Source organism: Panicum virgatum, chromosome 6K (genome assembly GCF_016808335.1).
Source record: "Panicum virgatum strain AP13 chromosome 6K, P.virgatum_v5, whole genome shotgun sequence".
NCBI classification, from domain to species: Eukaryota; Viridiplantae; Streptophyta; class Magnoliopsida; order Poales; family Poaceae; genus Panicum; species Panicum virgatum.
In genome coordinates this window covers 35554188-35570478 of record NC_053141.1, presented here as the reverse complement: position 1 = coordinate 35570478, position 16291 = coordinate 35554188, and the positions used below count along the sequence as shown (strand labels likewise).

At 46.5% G+C, this 16291-nt stretch overlaps 1 protein-coding gene across 1 annotated transcript; it reads right to left on the bottom strand.

The window, feature by feature from the left end:
• Positions 1-7816: 7816 nt before the first annotated feature.
• On the bottom strand, positions 7817-12627 carry LOC120639187. The gene is made up of 3 exons (XM_039915194.1): positions 12291-12627; positions 11865-12167; positions 7817-8020 (listed from the first exon to the last, which is right to left on the bottom strand). Exons 1-2 carry the CDS (start codon positions 12618-12620, stop codon positions 11880-11882), a joined length of 618 nt encoding a protein of 205 aa, XP_039771128.1. The 5' UTR covers positions 12621-12627; the 3' UTR covers positions 7817-8020; positions 11865-11879.
• Between the last annotated feature and the right edge of the window lie 3664 nt (positions 12628-16291).

The window sequence follows — 16291 nt, the reverse complement described above, 5'->3', positions numbered from 1 at the left end:
ACAGCACATATCACGAATAAGACATAATAAAACGAATACGAATGTTATTTATTACATTAATGACAAAAATGTCTGATACAGCGGAAGCGAAGTACAAAATACGATAAAGCTCTCCGAAGCTGAAGCAGGGCGCCATAGGGACGTCGACCGGGAGACGAACACCTAGAAGTCCTCGTAGTCCTGGTAGCGCTGGACGAACTCCCTCGTGTCGGCAGGAACTGAGCAGCAGTAGCGTAGCCAAGAGGAAAAAGTAGAGAAGAGGCAAGGGTGAGTACACAACTTGTACTCAACAAGTATAACACAAACTATGAGGCTCTAGGCTGGCTGACTGACTGCATTAGCTTTTAAGTCTTGGCAAAATTTTATTAAAGCTATTTACTACGAGTTTGATGAATTACCATTAACCCAGTTACATAGTAATTAATCAAGATTAAACATGTTACTACTGAGAACCAAACCAAAACCAAGCCACCAAGGTAACCCCGAGAAGCACCTCCCTCGTCGGAAGGAGATAACTCCACTAATCAAAAGGAGGATCTGGGCCGCTCATAACCGTGAGCACGGCTAGTATACCAGTTTTACACTCTGCAGAGGTTGCACATCTTTACCCACAAGTCGTGAGCTACGCTAGAGGTTCATCACACTTCCTTAGGTGAGATGACTAGCGACTCACTACGAGGCCGTTACAAAGAATCTTGTTGGTAAGACGTAACCGCGAGAGATAGGTCAGCAACGATGGGGCCCACCTCACGGGGGTACAAGCACAGGTACGCAAACCAAGCACAGACCAGCCGGAGGAGCAGGGACCATTGAAGTTTACTACTCTTGCCCCGCAGGTAAGTTACTCCAAACCAAAAAGACCTAATTAGTAAGCCAAGTCTATCCCATTCTAGCCTTGTGGTAGCGCTGTTGTCCCAGGTTGTCGCTCTATGAACCGGTCCTTATGGAGAGTGGCCAACCAGGCAGTAAGCACCGTGCTGGCCCCCTAAACCATGTTTCTACAAAAACCATCTTTTAACGAGACGTGAGCCACTCAAGCCACACAGAGTGCCACTCTCAGAATTAAGTTCAAGCAAACCATTAATCAATTTAATTAAAAAGGACCAAAGTGTGTTATAGCGCAGCAACCTAGCACAACTAACCAAAAATGCAACCCAAAGGTATATTTAAAGGATATAAACTGGCTAGGAAATCCTTAAAGGCATACAGTATTAAAATGCAGTATGGAAATGTATTTAAAAGTGATGGGTTGTTCATGTTATACTTGCCTTCCTCGTACTGCTCCTGCTGCTGCTCAAAGTGCTCGGAAGACGGCTGCTCCTGGTACTAGTACTGAGGCTCCTCAGATGGATCAACGTCTACTCACGAACACATGGCCAAAACAATGCACGATAATAAGCATACAAGCAAACACTAACAAAAACTAAGAAACAATACATCCATACATAAAAACAGCAAGAAAAACTAAGCTAAAACTATTCTACTCATTACAACGATCGCGTGGATATAAAGAACGCTAAAAACGGAGCTAAAACGCGTTTTCTAGGCTAAAAACAAGTTCTAGGGGCTTATTTGTAAGAAAACTGAAGTTTCAGGGGCTTTTCTGCTAAACCGAGAGCTGAAACGTAATTAAACTAAAACTCTGGGGTCTAACTCGCAAAATTACCAAGTTAGGACAGCGGGTTCAATATTTAAAAAGCTCAGGGGGCTGTTTGCCAAATTCTGGGCCAAACTGCAAATATTTTTGAAAAGGGAGGGACTGCGGGTTCATTTCCAAGAAAGGCGAGGGCTCTTTAGCAAATGTGACAGGCCGAAGGGGTACGGTTGGATCTCAGCCGTTGGATCCGGATCTGATGGTCCAGATCTGATCGGTTTGGGGATCTAATCACGGGCGTCCATCTCGGATCGGATGGCCAGGGTTGAGAGGGGGCGACGGCGGCGGCGCTGGTCGCCGGGAAACCTTTCCCGCGGCGGCGCCTCGCCGGAGAGGCCCGAAACCGGTGTTCCCGTGGCCGATTTGCCTCGGATTTGGCCCTGGAATGATCACCGCGACACGCGTGATCCACCTAGGGCTACTGCTGGGCTCGGTAAGGGATCCTGCGGGGTTCGCCATGGCGCCGGGCGGCGCTAGCTCGCCAGCGGGCGGCGTTCCGGTGCTTCCAGGGGCTACGGGCCTAAATACCCAGCGCAAATGAAAGGAGGGGCCAACGTGATGCTCACCGAGGGTGGAATCGGACGGATGGCGTGGCGCAGGGTGTCGGCGGCGTGAACCTGGCGGCGGAGCTCGACGGAGCGTGGCAACGGAGTCGACGCAGGGCGATTCCGGGTGCTGGACCGGCCGGAGGTGTCCGTGCGGGTCCTGCGAAGGTGTCCCAGGGGCCAATTAAGTCCGTAGTCACCGGAGGTGGCGAAATGAGATGGAGCAGGGGCTCACCGGCGTGGAGTCGCGGCGCTGCTCCGCTCCGAGCAGAGGCAAGGCGGCGGCTAGGGTTGTGCGGCGCTGCGGGGTGAGATGGGGGCGCAGGGGGTGCGGCTGGGGTTAAGAAGGGCAGGGCCGGGAATCTCGGCGCGCGCGCCCGCGGGGAAAGTCGCGGAAATCTCGGGCGGGCGTTGCGGCTCTGCGGGGAAGACGGAGCTGGCAGCTGGGCCCGGACCGTCAGCGGGTTTGGGCAGCGGGCGACACTGGCGGGTGGGACCGGCGGGTCAGGGCGAACGACGCGCGGCGCGGGCGACGCTGGGCTGCTGCGTGACGTGGACAGGCGGGGCAGGCCGGGGAGGTGGGTTTTGGGCTGGATCCGGGGGAAGGGAAGCGGCCCGGGGAGGAGTGGGTTTGGGCCGGACGAGGGAGAGGTTGGGTTGGGCCGGACTGGGGAGAGAGGTGGGCTGCGGGTTGGGTTTTGTTTGGTTGTGGGTTTGTTTTTCCTTTTCTATTTCTATTTCTATTCTATTTCTCACTCAAGCTCAACTATTTGAATTCAAAAGAAAATTTGAATTCAAACCCCTATGAAATCAAACAATGAAAACAATGCATCAGCATGAATGCAACACCAGAATTAAACCTATGATAAATTTTAATCATTAAGGAACCAAATTGAATTAAATGCCATACTAAACACAATAAACCTTAGAAATTTAAATAAAGCCAATTAAATTTATTATTAAATGCTGAAATTTAAATTAGGGTGTTACAAAACCCTTCCAAGCGTGCACAATCCACTCACTCGTTACAATGAAGCCGAAAATGAAATGAACCTCAGCCTATTCAAAGGGCAACTTGGAAGTGCAAGTGGTGCGACTCCTAAGGCCTTGCTCAATGAAGAGTTGCGCACTATCATGATGTATGTGTTGACGAACCTAGTGGAAGTCGAGCCGTACATACAGTAAGTTCTCAACAAACTATTTCCTCGAGTATTAACTATTCTGCATCCAACCCCCTTTATCTCTCGTTTATATAGGGAATTTACTCAACAATTCTGGCGTCGCCGAAGAGATCCAACCCCGCAGGAAGTTGACGTCCTTCTTAAATCCGGTGCGGGACAAAGAGCCCCCGATTTCATTTCTTGGTTCAAGCACAAGGTATAACAAACCATCATGCTTGTTAGACATTTGAAGTTTCTTATCCGTGCGAATAGTATGACAAATCATCATGCTTCTACCTGCAGGCCCAAAATGACGCGTCTATGTGTCCCGAGTTGAGACAGGTTGCCAACGGTTGTGCCTATAGAGTCTTGTCATATTCCGGTTATGACGTTAATGGATATCGCTTTCACACAAGAAGCCATGAGCGGAGTCGGCCCAATCGAAGAACAACAAATTCCGGAGTTTGTACGACAGCCCTTGATGGGGTCGAGTATTATGGCATAACTGAAGAAATCTATGAACTTACATTTCATGGTTGCAAACCTATTAAGCCTGTCATATTCAAATGACATTGGTTTGATCCTAACGAAGTGCGACGGACCCCTCGTCTCGGCCTAGTCGAAATTCGCCAGTCATCAGTGTATCCAGGAGACGATGTGTATATTGTGGCTCAACAAGCCACGCAAGTTTATTATCTCTCATATCCGTGCAAAGCTGATGATCGCCTTATGGGTTGGGACGTTGTGTACAAGGTATCACCACACGGTAAAGTACCAATTCCAAATAATGAGGATTACAACATAGACACAAACACATATGACGGGGAATTCTTTCAAGAAGATGGGCTTGAAGGACATTTTGAGATAGACTTAACCGGAGTGATCGAAATGAAAGTACATGATGATGAAATGGTTGATGACGAGGATGCTGGTGAGGAGGTTCGTAATGCGAAGGACCTAGAATTACTTGAGCGATTACAATTAGGCAATGACAATGAGGATGAAATTCCACCGTTAGAGCACAGGCTTGAACTTCTCGACTTGCGTGATAGTGATGATGAGACATATGATCCAGCTAATCCCGATGAAGATGATTATTTCTAATACATGTATGATCCGTACTAATTGATTTATTAATGTTACTTTCTAATTATGTTGCATTTATTTTCTTTCTCTTTATAGAATCGTTTTGTATATATGTGCTAATTGGTTTACTATTTTTAATTGCAGGTGATTGAAGAAAGATGCCGGGCGGCGGACTTCAACGATTGGTCGCCTCACTGTACAGAAGAATGATGCCACACTCGGATGCTGGTGAGGGCTCCGATAGGAGTTCTTGGTTGCGGCGAGGCAAGGGTCAAGGGAAGGGTGGACCCAAGAGGGGTCGAGGGAAGGGTGGAGGCAGGAGGCATCGAGAGCCTTCGCCTGTACCGCCATCTCAGGAGGAGGAGGAGGAGGAGGAGGAGGAGGAGCCTGCCCAGGACCAGGAGCAGGAGCGGGAGGAGGAGGAGTGGCAGGCGGACGCGTAGCAGGAGGAGGGGGAGTCGTCTGAGGAGGACACGGCCGAGGATACCTCTACGCCGGCTGTCTGGTTGCGAGGTCCTTCGCGACTCCCAGATAGGCCGATACCTGTTGCCTTGCGCCCGCTGATTCGACCGAGCGGGGATATGTAAGTAATTTGACATGTTATTACTACTTTTTCAATTCCTAACTCGAAAATCACGGTACAAACTAATATTTTCTCTTAATCACTTTTGCAGGAGTTGGACTTTCCTCAGTGGCGGTGCTCACAAACGCAAGGTCAACGGCATCCTGGGTCTTTTGTGCAGGGACCACTTCCCAGGCCTGGTCCACTATCAAGGACGATACGAGCCGGCCTGGACGTGGGACCACTACATCACCGCCAACAACGATCAGTTGGATTGGAGCGGCAGAGCCTTTGAGAACAAGGCGGAGCGGGTGAAGGCCGAGCTCTGGGTAAGTTTTCCCCAGCAAAAAATGGTCAATACATCACATTCATTGAACATTTTGTTAATAATGACATGATCCATCGTCTTTATATGCAGGATTTTTACAGGTGTGACGAGGGATACGAGGACCGGGCGGCGATTGTGGCTCACAATCGATGTGTTAAACTCGTGAAGGACATGCATTATGAGGCGCAAGTCCAGTGCGTCATCAACTATTGTGCACATTTCCTAAAGCAGAAGATCGGGAAGACTGAAGTGAGGGATTTGAAGCTGACCCGAGAGCAATATTTACAGGTAAGTTCAAATTTATTGTAAGATGAAAAACATTGTTAAATGTCTCTCTTCTTACATGTCATGCATTTGATCACGTGTAGGTTCCTGCGTGGTGGTGTCGTAATGACACCGTGTGCTGGGATCGCATAGTGGACAAGTGGTTCGACCCCGAGTGGCAGGCTTTGCACGACGCTGGCCGGCAGCGGCGATTGCTGATGCCAGGTCCAGCGCACCATCAAGGCAGCCTCAACAACGACGAGTACAGGGCTAGATGGGTACACACTACACAGACTAATTTCTCTAATCTAACGTTCAATTCAGCATAATTTGTAATCAACTTCTTCCTTTTTCGCAGTCGACCTCACATGAAGGCCAGGAATGCAACTCGTTCGTGGGATGGGCTCTGGCCCGCAAGGGCAAGGCGACATCCAACGTCACCTACAACCCTGACGACCCGCCCTCGGCGTACAGCAACCCGTCCGTTCACAGTCGTATCCAGGCGTACACATAGATGGGAAGACAGGTCCATGGGCCAGACTGGGATCCGAGGACCCAGTCCCTTGATGGAGAAGTTATTATGAGGGTGGGAGGAGGCAAGAAACATGGGCGCTACTACATTGGTGATGGCCTTGTAGACACGGCCAGCACTCCCACCCTCTCCCAGATTCGAGCGAGGAGCACGGCCAATAGCCCGGCCATACGCCCACGGCTGTCCGCGTCGCAGCTCCAAGTGCAGGAAATTCAGGTTATTTCTTATTTATTCATAGTTCGTTCGTTTTGTACATATATTTGATTTGTATTGTAACATTGTCATTAAATATTGTAGAACCAAATGCTAGCGCAAAAGGCGGTGTACGAGGCGGCGTTGGCCGAAGAGAGGAGATTACAACAAGAGAACGAGCAGAAGCAGGCGGCCGAGATGGCCCAGATGTACAACTACACTCGAAGTCTTTCTGTCCAAATGGGTAATCCCATCTCATCCTTCCCTGTGGTTCTTGCTCCTACTACTTCTCCGGTGAGTATCTTGAAAACCCTTTAGTTTCTTTTGAAGTATTAGATACTTAGAGAACTTTAGACTTAGAGATTGTAACTTATATTACTCACTTGAGAACTTGGTTTTTGTCTCACCTGCAATTTACTGTCTTACATTTTTTGCAGAATCTATCGGCGGCATCGAATACGCCAGACTTGTCGCCGGGCATCTCACCGCCGCTCCCACAGCAGTTGTTCCCACCTCAGTTCGGCAGCCCACCGCAGCCATAAACTAGTTTATTTCAATATTTATGGACTTTTGAACTTCTGAATATGTATTTGTGAACTTCTGGATATGTTGTGAACTTGCAGGACTTTGCATTGGACTTCTGGATGTGTTTGAAGTTATTTGTGGCTAGTCGTGATATATAGTGCATGTGATGTTTGTTGTGATATATATGTGATATGTAATGCTTGTGATATATATGTTGTGATATGAGGTCCTTTATATGTGAAAAACAAAAAAAAGGATTTGTTTGGTCACTTTGCTGTGTGACAGGGACTAGGCACACGGCAAAGTGACCATATGGCCAGCCCTGGACACCAAGTTCGCCGTGTGCATAGGCCGTGCACACGGCGAACTGACCATAGTTCGCCATGTGCCCTTGGTAAGGGCACACTGCGAATCTGGCAGCGTTGCCGTGTGCCTGCCATCCGGGCACACGGCGAATCTGGCAGCATTGCCGTGTGCTTGCCGTCCGGGCACACGGCGAATCTGGGAGCGTTACCGTGTGCCTGCCGTCCGGGCACACGGCGAATATGGGAGTGTTGCCGTGTGCCTGCCGTCCAGGCACACGGCGAACAGCCGCCGACGCCGCCAACTGGCCGTGACGGCGTTTGCCCGCTTTTTTTCGCCGTGCGCCTATATATACACACGGCGAAAAGGCTTACCGTGTACCCGACTTTTGGCACACGGCAAACAAGGCCTTTGCCGTCCCCGTGGCTGCCGTCAGCGCTTTACCGTCGGCGAAGTCTTCGCCGTGTGCCTACGGGTATTCGCCGTGTGCCTCGGGCACACGGAGAACTCGTGGTCTCCGGTTGTGAGCACAAACTTCGCAGCTAATGAAGTATGACTGCACTGCACACTTTTCACAAGACCAGTTCGGAAGGGGGTTTCCAGATGAGTTTACATACTGTATTTGATGGAATGTTATAATATGGTAGTAATGCACCGTGCACTGCTGAAACTTGCTGGACCCTTTACAGAGATTAGTTTTTAAGGGACTATCCATATGAGCTTACAGACTATACCATGAATTGTTCAAGAAATATTAGCAGCAACGTTGTGTATTGTTACTCCTGAAACTAGCAGTTATACTTGTGCTATCATCTCACCCTCAGTGCCCAAGCCAAATCCTGTCCCAACAGAGCTGCGAATCCCAGAAACTGAAAATGAAATTAGAGATAATTGTCAGTCAAATCGCCAAAACTGGAAATCGCTAAGCTGAGCACATTATTAGCAAATTGCTACTACTTCAAGTAGACCAAAAGAAGAGTATGAAAATGTGTTTACATCCAAAAGTGCAACCAAACAACGTGACCTGTATGGTTGAAACATAAGGTAAACAGCTGCAGAGTAGATAATGAAATGCACCCAGCATGAAACAATATAACACTGGTCTTCAATTAACAGGTTCTGTGCCTATTAATGATACATTCAAAAGAATACGATCTTTATTAATTGTCAGCGATCTCTAACTGAAACAGAACATCCTTCTAGAGAACTTTAGCTATGCATTCCCTATTCATTTCGCTCAGTCCTGATCCAATTTGTGTACTTCAAGACTAGATGTTTATGCCACAAAAGTATTACTATAATGGCTCATGCAAACCATATCAAGACATATTATCTACGGACAAACAGAAAATTAAGCACATGTTTCATTACATTTAATATCACTGCCCATGATTGAACATCAAAAAAAGAACACATTGAATGCTAATCTAACATAGCCATTATTGTATGATTATAGCAGTAAGCAAATTAGTTTCGATTCATCAGAGAAACAAGCAAACCAAAATTGGCATTGACTAGGATAACCATGGAACTGCGAAAGCTTGCCACCATTTAGTTACTGATACACCTTGAGATTCACACATATACAACAGTTAGTTCTTATCTTGAGAAATGAAATAAAACATAGAAGTCCATTTGTTGCCATAACAGTCTAATCAACCAGCACTACCGGACTCACCATATTTACCGTGTGCCGGGTACACACGGCAAAGCCCGGATTGCACACGGCAAAGGCTTTGCCGTGTGTTGCACCCGGCAATCCGCTCACGGCAAACGCCGGCCGGCAAAGCTGGCTTTTGCCGTGGGCCTTTTTTCGTGCACTCGGTAAAAGAGTTTGCCGTGTGTTGAACTGGCACTCGGCAAATATTTTTGGAAAACATAAAAAAAACTCTCGGCCCCACTGGCGGGCCATCGCTGCCTCCACGAGCTCGCTGCCCGCCACCGGAGCTCCCCACCGCTGCCCGCACCAGCCCTGTTGTTGCCGCCTCGCCGACTGCCTCGGCCCACCGCCCCGCCACACGTCCGCCGTGCAGAGGACGGCACGGGCGCCACTGCCTCGGCCCGCCGCCCCACCGTGCACCTTCGCGGCGTCCCCCGCCGTCGCTCCGCCACGCCGCCGCCGGAGGAGGCCGTGCCGGGATGGATCCTCCCATGCTGCCACCAAATCCGGCCCCGCCGCTCCGCGCTCGAGGCCCCGCCGGTCGCGCGCTGCCGCCGCCACCGCTCGAGGTCGCGGATCCAGTCCCCGTCGGTCCGGCGCGGACCTCGAGCGCGGACCGGCGGGGGCAGATCCACCCCGCCGCGCGCCTTCGCGGCGTCCCCCGCCATCGCCCCGCAATGCCGCCGCTGGAGGTGGCCGCGCCGGGCTGGATCCGGAGGTGGCCGCGCCGGCCTGGATCCGTCGGAGGTGGCCGCACCGGGCCCCACTGGTTTAAGCTCGAGGTCGAGCGCCACCGATGCCGCTGGTGGCCGCCGTCAACTAGAGCTTGAGGCCGCGCCGTTGCCGGGGCCGGCCGGTGCTGGTGGCCGCCGCCGGGAGGGAGAGTGTGTGCGGGAGAGATGAGGGAGGGAGAGAGAGTGCGAGAGAGAGAGATGAGGGAGGGAGAGAGATAAGGCGCCGGTCTTATCCGAACGGATGGAGAATTTTTGTCGTGTGTCTAGATCCAGCACACACGGCAAAGAGTTTTTTTTGCCGTGTCCCTCTGGAGGCACACAGCAAACACATATTTAAAAAAAATCTATTTTATGAACTAATTCGATTTCAAAAAATTTTATTATAAAAATTGATTTAATGAACATTAAAAATACTTTGCAAAAGACACTAAACAATTCATGTTTTATGATTCTTTGAAAAAAACTATAATTTCATGTAGTTATAGCTCAATTTAAATGTATATCAAATGATATGGTTTAATTGCAAAAAATTAAAATTATGAAACGGATCCGAAAAATTACCAAAATTTGGCATTAAGTAATCTAAGTTGTGTATTGCATAAACAAAAAGTTGTAAATTGAAAACCTAATTCGGCCATCACTTTGACTCAAAATCTAAACGATTCCTTCTCGACTCTATGGATCTTCTCCGAATATGTTTCGATCTATAAAGAGCATACATCAAACTTGTGTGAAACCTTTCCAATTTTTTACCATAGACTCAGCACATGAAATTATGATACCATGACAAATTTTATGATTTTTAGACTTCACATGTTATTTATAGAATTTTAAAATGATTCAGACTCATGTTCTCGGTCATGGTTCGGGAAAAAGATGTTCGATATTGCCTCCCATTTCATGGATACGGCTTCAGATTGGACTCAATAACATAAATATGATTTTTCGATGGATTTTACTCTGTTATTCAAATCATTTGCAGTTCAAATTGTTTAATGAAATTAAATGACTAAATATAGCAAATAGACTATAAAAATACCAGATATTAATATAAAGTACCATATACAATATGTGTATGTCTAAAAAAGTTGGGAGTGTGGAATCACTTTTTAAAAAAAAAAAACTTTGCCGTGTGCTAGGGCTCAGACACACGGCAAACAAAAAAACACTTGGTAAAATTTTTGTTTTGCCGTGTGCTCATATTTTGCCGAGTGTTTGTTTTCCTGCACTCGGCAAATGGCTCTTTTGCCGTGTGCCCAAGAGGAGACTCACGGCAAAGTCTTCCGCTCCCGGCAATTTGAAAGTTTCCGGTAGTGCAGTTAGATCAAATAGTTTCGTATGAAGACTAAAGCGTTCTAGAAGAACAAATTCCTACCACAGCATCTACACTGCTACATCCACATTGACAAAGCATGTCAAGAAACTGAACAGAGAAGCATGTCTTGACTTGCTCCTATGAATCAAATTACTTTCCAAAGCAAAAAGTTTGTCAAGAATACATCTAAGTACTAAGCTGTATGGCATAAACAAATATGAGATGCTGCAAAAACTATTAGAATTGTACACAACTTATGCAATTAAACCAAAGTTGATTGCACATCATACAAGAACCCATTTATACAAAACAACCGCATGAACGATGTTAACTATAGATATAATCTTGAGAAACTAAGTTGATACACCTTGAGATTCAAACATAAACAGGATCTTGAGAAACCAAATAAACAGATCAGTTCATTTTATTGCAGTAACTTCTGCTTTAAAGATGAAACAAAACTTTCAGGGTTGATTTTAGCAACATGGTTTAGATACACCAGTCAGTTCAAATAGTATAGTATGAGGATTAAAGTGTGCCAGAAGAACAATTACCCACCACAACACCTACAATGCTACTACATCCAGGTTTACAAAGCATATCAAGAAATTGAACAGGGAGGCATATAATGCCATCAAAGTCAGTTGACTCCCACATGTGTCAAATTACTTTCCAAAGCCTTTTTTCAAGGCAGCATCAAAATAGTAAGCTGATATCACATAAACAGATAAGAGAAGCTGCAGAACCTATTAGATTTCTACACCAGATCTATGTAATAAAACCCCAAATAGATTGCACATTACACAATAACACACCCATTTCTACAAAACTGCCTTAATGATGTCACTTATCGATACAACCTTGAGAGACTAAGTTGTGTAATAATGTGCATGACTGATACAACAATAGATACTTCAAGCAACAGATAAGATGCTAACAAGGTAATGAACATGTCCATATCAACAAGATGCTGGTGTTATCAAAAGGGAAGAAAAGATGCACACCTTGAACCTGCCTTGTCAATGGGATCCGGTGGTTTCACGCCTCTCAGCACAGCTAGCCACCAACATTCGGATGATAAGAAGTGGAAAAATCACAAAGCAATAGACAACAAACACGAGGAAGAACACGGTTTCCAGAAGCAGGTAGCCAGCCTTCTCGGCTCCCTTTGCCCACGGAGCCACCTGCGTCAGCACGCCCAAGGCTATGATCACGAACACCACAACGAGGGACACGATAACGGTGTCAGGAACTGGATACTCGTGGACGCGCCCCGGCTGCGCCGCCGTGCCTCCACCCCCACCAACCTGTGATGACGAGCACACCAAAAAGTCCAAATCCCGAACAATTGACCCTACCAATGCTTGTTAGAAACTGCCCAAAGGTAACCAATTGCATCAACAATCGGGCAGGGGTCGGAATCGTGCTACCTCTCGAGTCTCCGACCAGCGGCTCTCGTAGCGCCAGCACATGCCGAGGATGATGAGCGCCACGGCGTGGAGGAAAACCCCGAGGAGCAGCGAGGCGGCGAGGGCGGTCTCCTTGGCGGAGGCCGCTTCGATGGAGCCCGCGCCGTAGCCCCACTCAGCGGCGATGAAGGCGGAGTGGGCGGCGCTGCTCATCCACGCGAAGCCGAGGAAGCCGAAGACGACGAACACGAGGACGCAGTCGGCGAGGCGCTGAGCTGGCGTCGGGCCGGCCTCCCGCGGAGGCGGCGGCGGCGCCTGGGGCGGAGCGGCGGACGACTCGACGCCCGCCATGGAAGCGCGGACCCTAGGCTCTGGAAGGCTCCGCTCGAGGGCGCGGCGAAGCCGAGGAGCGGGGCTGGTGGGTTGGTGAAAGTGCCCGGTTGGGGGCGTACGGAGGAAGAAGGTGAGGCGGCCCGGGGATCTTCTGTGACTTGTGTGCCGTGTGCGCGTGGCGCTGCTGCTTCGATTCAGTGATCAGCTATGTCCAGTAGGAGTATGTGCGTGCCCAAGACCCATCGAGGGAAATTGGTAGATGCGCCAGGTTGATTGCACACATCTTCTGCTGATTTGGCAGAAAATTAATTCAATTCCCCGTAGAAATCAGGTACTTCTGGTTTTTATTCTTTGGCTTTGTTTGGTTTCGTTCTAGAGATTCTAGAACACGCAAGCAGAGAATAAAATTTTGTATACACGAAGTACTAAATAAAGTCTATTTGCAAAACCCCTTTACGTATGGGTATAATTTTTCGCGACGAATCTAATGACAATAATAAATCGATAATTGACTACAGTGATGCTACATAACCATCCTCTAATCACTCGGATAAAGACCTCACTAGATTTGTCAGGGTTCCTAGCGCAGGGGTTCGGAGGGTTGGCTTTGTAAACTTCTTTTGTTTGACACCCCTAATTAGGGGTCAAAGTTTTTTCTAGACCATTCTAGACTGAAACCAAACGGGGCCAAAAATAGTAGACAACGTGTGTAGCAGTTTCTATCAGTATTTTCTGAATTGGGCACTCATTCTGAAATGATCCCATGTATGGGATATTCAGCGAAATGAACGTAGATCAGCTGATCCCATATATGGTTCTTTACTGTGGAATATGTCCATCGGATTCGAGTCTTCAAAGCATGAGTGCTCGCATTTAGCTGGCGTTATTCTTTTCAAAGTTGCATGCGTGTATTCATAGAGTATTGTTGTAAACTGGAATTAAAATGAGGAGAAATTGTTAGTAGAATATTATAATGTGGAATAATTGGCAGTTGTTCATCAGAGCCCACCACTAGCATAATTCATAAATACATTTACAACTGCAAAATCCCTTCAAGTGTAGAAAAGTAAAATCATGTGTGGAGAAGAGGCAGTGGGACTTCCACTCGTGCAGGCTGTGTGCGTGCCGCAGCAACGCACTCTAATTGGGCTTGAGAAATTGGCGAGTAGAAAATAAAGTACTCTCCACTATGCATACAGTTGAAGCTCACCTATATGGTTATCGTCCAAGTTAGAGGTTTTCTGGGTATGGGGAGGGCAAAAGAAATTCCATGTACTCGAGGTAGATCGGCGTGGGTGGTGGGGTGAAAAAAATAGGATGCGATGGGAGAGTATTGAACTTTCCCTAACAGTTATGTGTCCGACAAGGAAGTTTTCCTGACATTTTTCATCGTTACCGACGTGGAAAGCTATTCCTGTCGGTAGTAAACATTTTGCAACTGTTCCTGATGGTTATCCGTCAAGGAAACCGTGGGAAAGGTGACCTTCCCTATCATTCTATCAGTGATGATGTATCCATGACGGTTACTGTCACAGAAGACTATCCGTGACAGTATTGGGAACTTTCCCTGACGGATGTATCCGTCATGGAAAAACTGATCTGGGGTAGTGAGCGAGGCGAGCAACCACCATACATATTCATTGTTGGATTAGAGCAATGCCAAATAGACTAGCAACACTATGGAGGAAATGGGATATGGGTTGGTGTACAGACTGTAGATATTTAAAAGTTTAGAGACATTTTGTAGTTTTTATTAGAAATGGGGACGGATATGGTATAGCCCCCCCCCCCCCCCCCCCCACACACACATATTTCATTGCCAAGTTAAACTTAACTAAAAACTGTGAAAAAATATATCAATGAAAATATCAATGACACTATCAATTGTTTGAAAAAAAACATTGTTAGCGATCTTTAAACCACGTTGCAACAGCCACATGTTGTTGAGTAGAAGGGTAAAAGATCTATATTTTTATTTTATAATAAGAAAATTCCACGGATTTTGATGTGCCAACCTGTTTTACCGAGAAATTAGACAAATAAGTGCATAAATATCACAAATCATGCATAAGCAAATACAGCCCATAATATTTCCTCAAAAGTAGGGCTGGAGCCACAAAAACAAGAAGACGTTCCGGCACTGTTTCGACATTCTAAAGCAACAAAAAGGAAAAAAAAACAAATATGCATATGAAACAGTAGCAAGATGAGGTCAAATCACAAATTTGAGCACATCATATCGAAGCCTCCATTTAGATGACCAAAACGGATATTTGGTTTGTCCGAGTTGGAGTCCATGGTGCCTCGAAAATTTATTCAATAATACATGTTATAAATGGATGTTTTCAAAGGACCATCTTAAATGCTAACTAATATAGAGTCTTCGCAAAACTAGTCTGAAATGAGATAGATCCATGTCATTGGCAAATTTTGAAGAAAACAGATGAATTTTAGGCGTTTTTTTTAAAATGTTAGCATACACACTAAATAGTCAGTCAACTATAAACAGGCTTGATGGCCATGTCGACGGAAATGACTTCTAGTGAACATTTTTAATAAACAGGCTTAACGCATGTTGTCCTTGAGGTTGATTGGTGGTCGTCATAGATTAGGAATGCACCATCTTTCTTACTTATTATTATGCAGTCAATTTTTGAGAGGATAGATACTCATAGATCAGTGCCGCAATTTCTGTTGTTTTTCGGTGCGTGCCTGCAGAATGATTCAGCCTAACGTATGTTGAATGTGCCCAAGCGAGCGAGTGGCACATCCGGTTTTAAGGACAAAACCGAATGCATAAATATGTATGTTAGGATCAAGTTTCATACATACAGAGACATTATAAGTGAATAATCAGTAACAATATCACGAAAAAGAGAAAATACAATAGCAATTATAAAGACTATCAGAGTTATAAAGCTTATCCTGGAAACGAAGGCTTCAAACTTCACAGACAATCGACTGGGAGTTGCGTACGCCTAGAACTCAGCAACATCTTCAGGAAACTTGATACACATTTTTCCTTCTGAGCAGCAGTAAGCAAGGGTGAGTACACTTATGGTTAGTACTCAGCAAGACTGCAAGAAATAACCAGAATATGATTTAAATCCATCTTTCAGTAAAATTAATCATGTGAGGGTCCAAGCCGCTCATGACCGTGAGCACGGCTGATATATCAGTTTTACACTCTGCAGAGGTTGTACACTTTCACCACAATTCGCGTAAAAGTTTCGAAGAACTTTGAACCCAACCACGCATATGTGCTGATCAGGCACAATACCACACTTCCGAGGTGTGATTGCATAGGGACGCTATGAGGCCTTTACAAAGATCTCCTAACATGTGACAATCCGCTAAGGTTTCAAGTCAAAGTGGTCATAACACTTCCTAATGAGGTGGTACCTTGTCAATGGACCATTAAACAATATCAATTGCCCCAAGAGGACCGAGCTATACCCCATCGATGCATCCCCTCTTGCCCTTTCGGTAAGATTTTCACAAGCTAAAGTCTCTAATTAATCAGTCAAGACCAGAGCCATGTAGTATTGTGGTTGTACTATTTTCTTAGGTGGTTCTCCATGTTCCAATTAACTCATCATAATAATATTGTAATAAGCACAGATAGAGAGATGGTTAGGGTCACTTGCCTTTCTCCAACGAAAAGCTACTCTTACTACTCTTCAGCTTTT

What these genes read in the sequence shown, in the direction of transcription:
- LOC120639187 (XM_039915194.1), bottom strand. Translation starts at nt 12,620, where the DNA reads ATGGCGGGCGTCGAGTCGTCCGCCGCTCCGCCCCAGGCGCCGCCGCCG. An exon ending in GCTGGTCGGAGACTCGAGAG is followed by an intron (nt 12,168 to 12,290) that starts GTAGCACGATTC and finishes TCGTCATCACAG; the next exon opens with GTTGGTGGGGGTGGAGGCAC.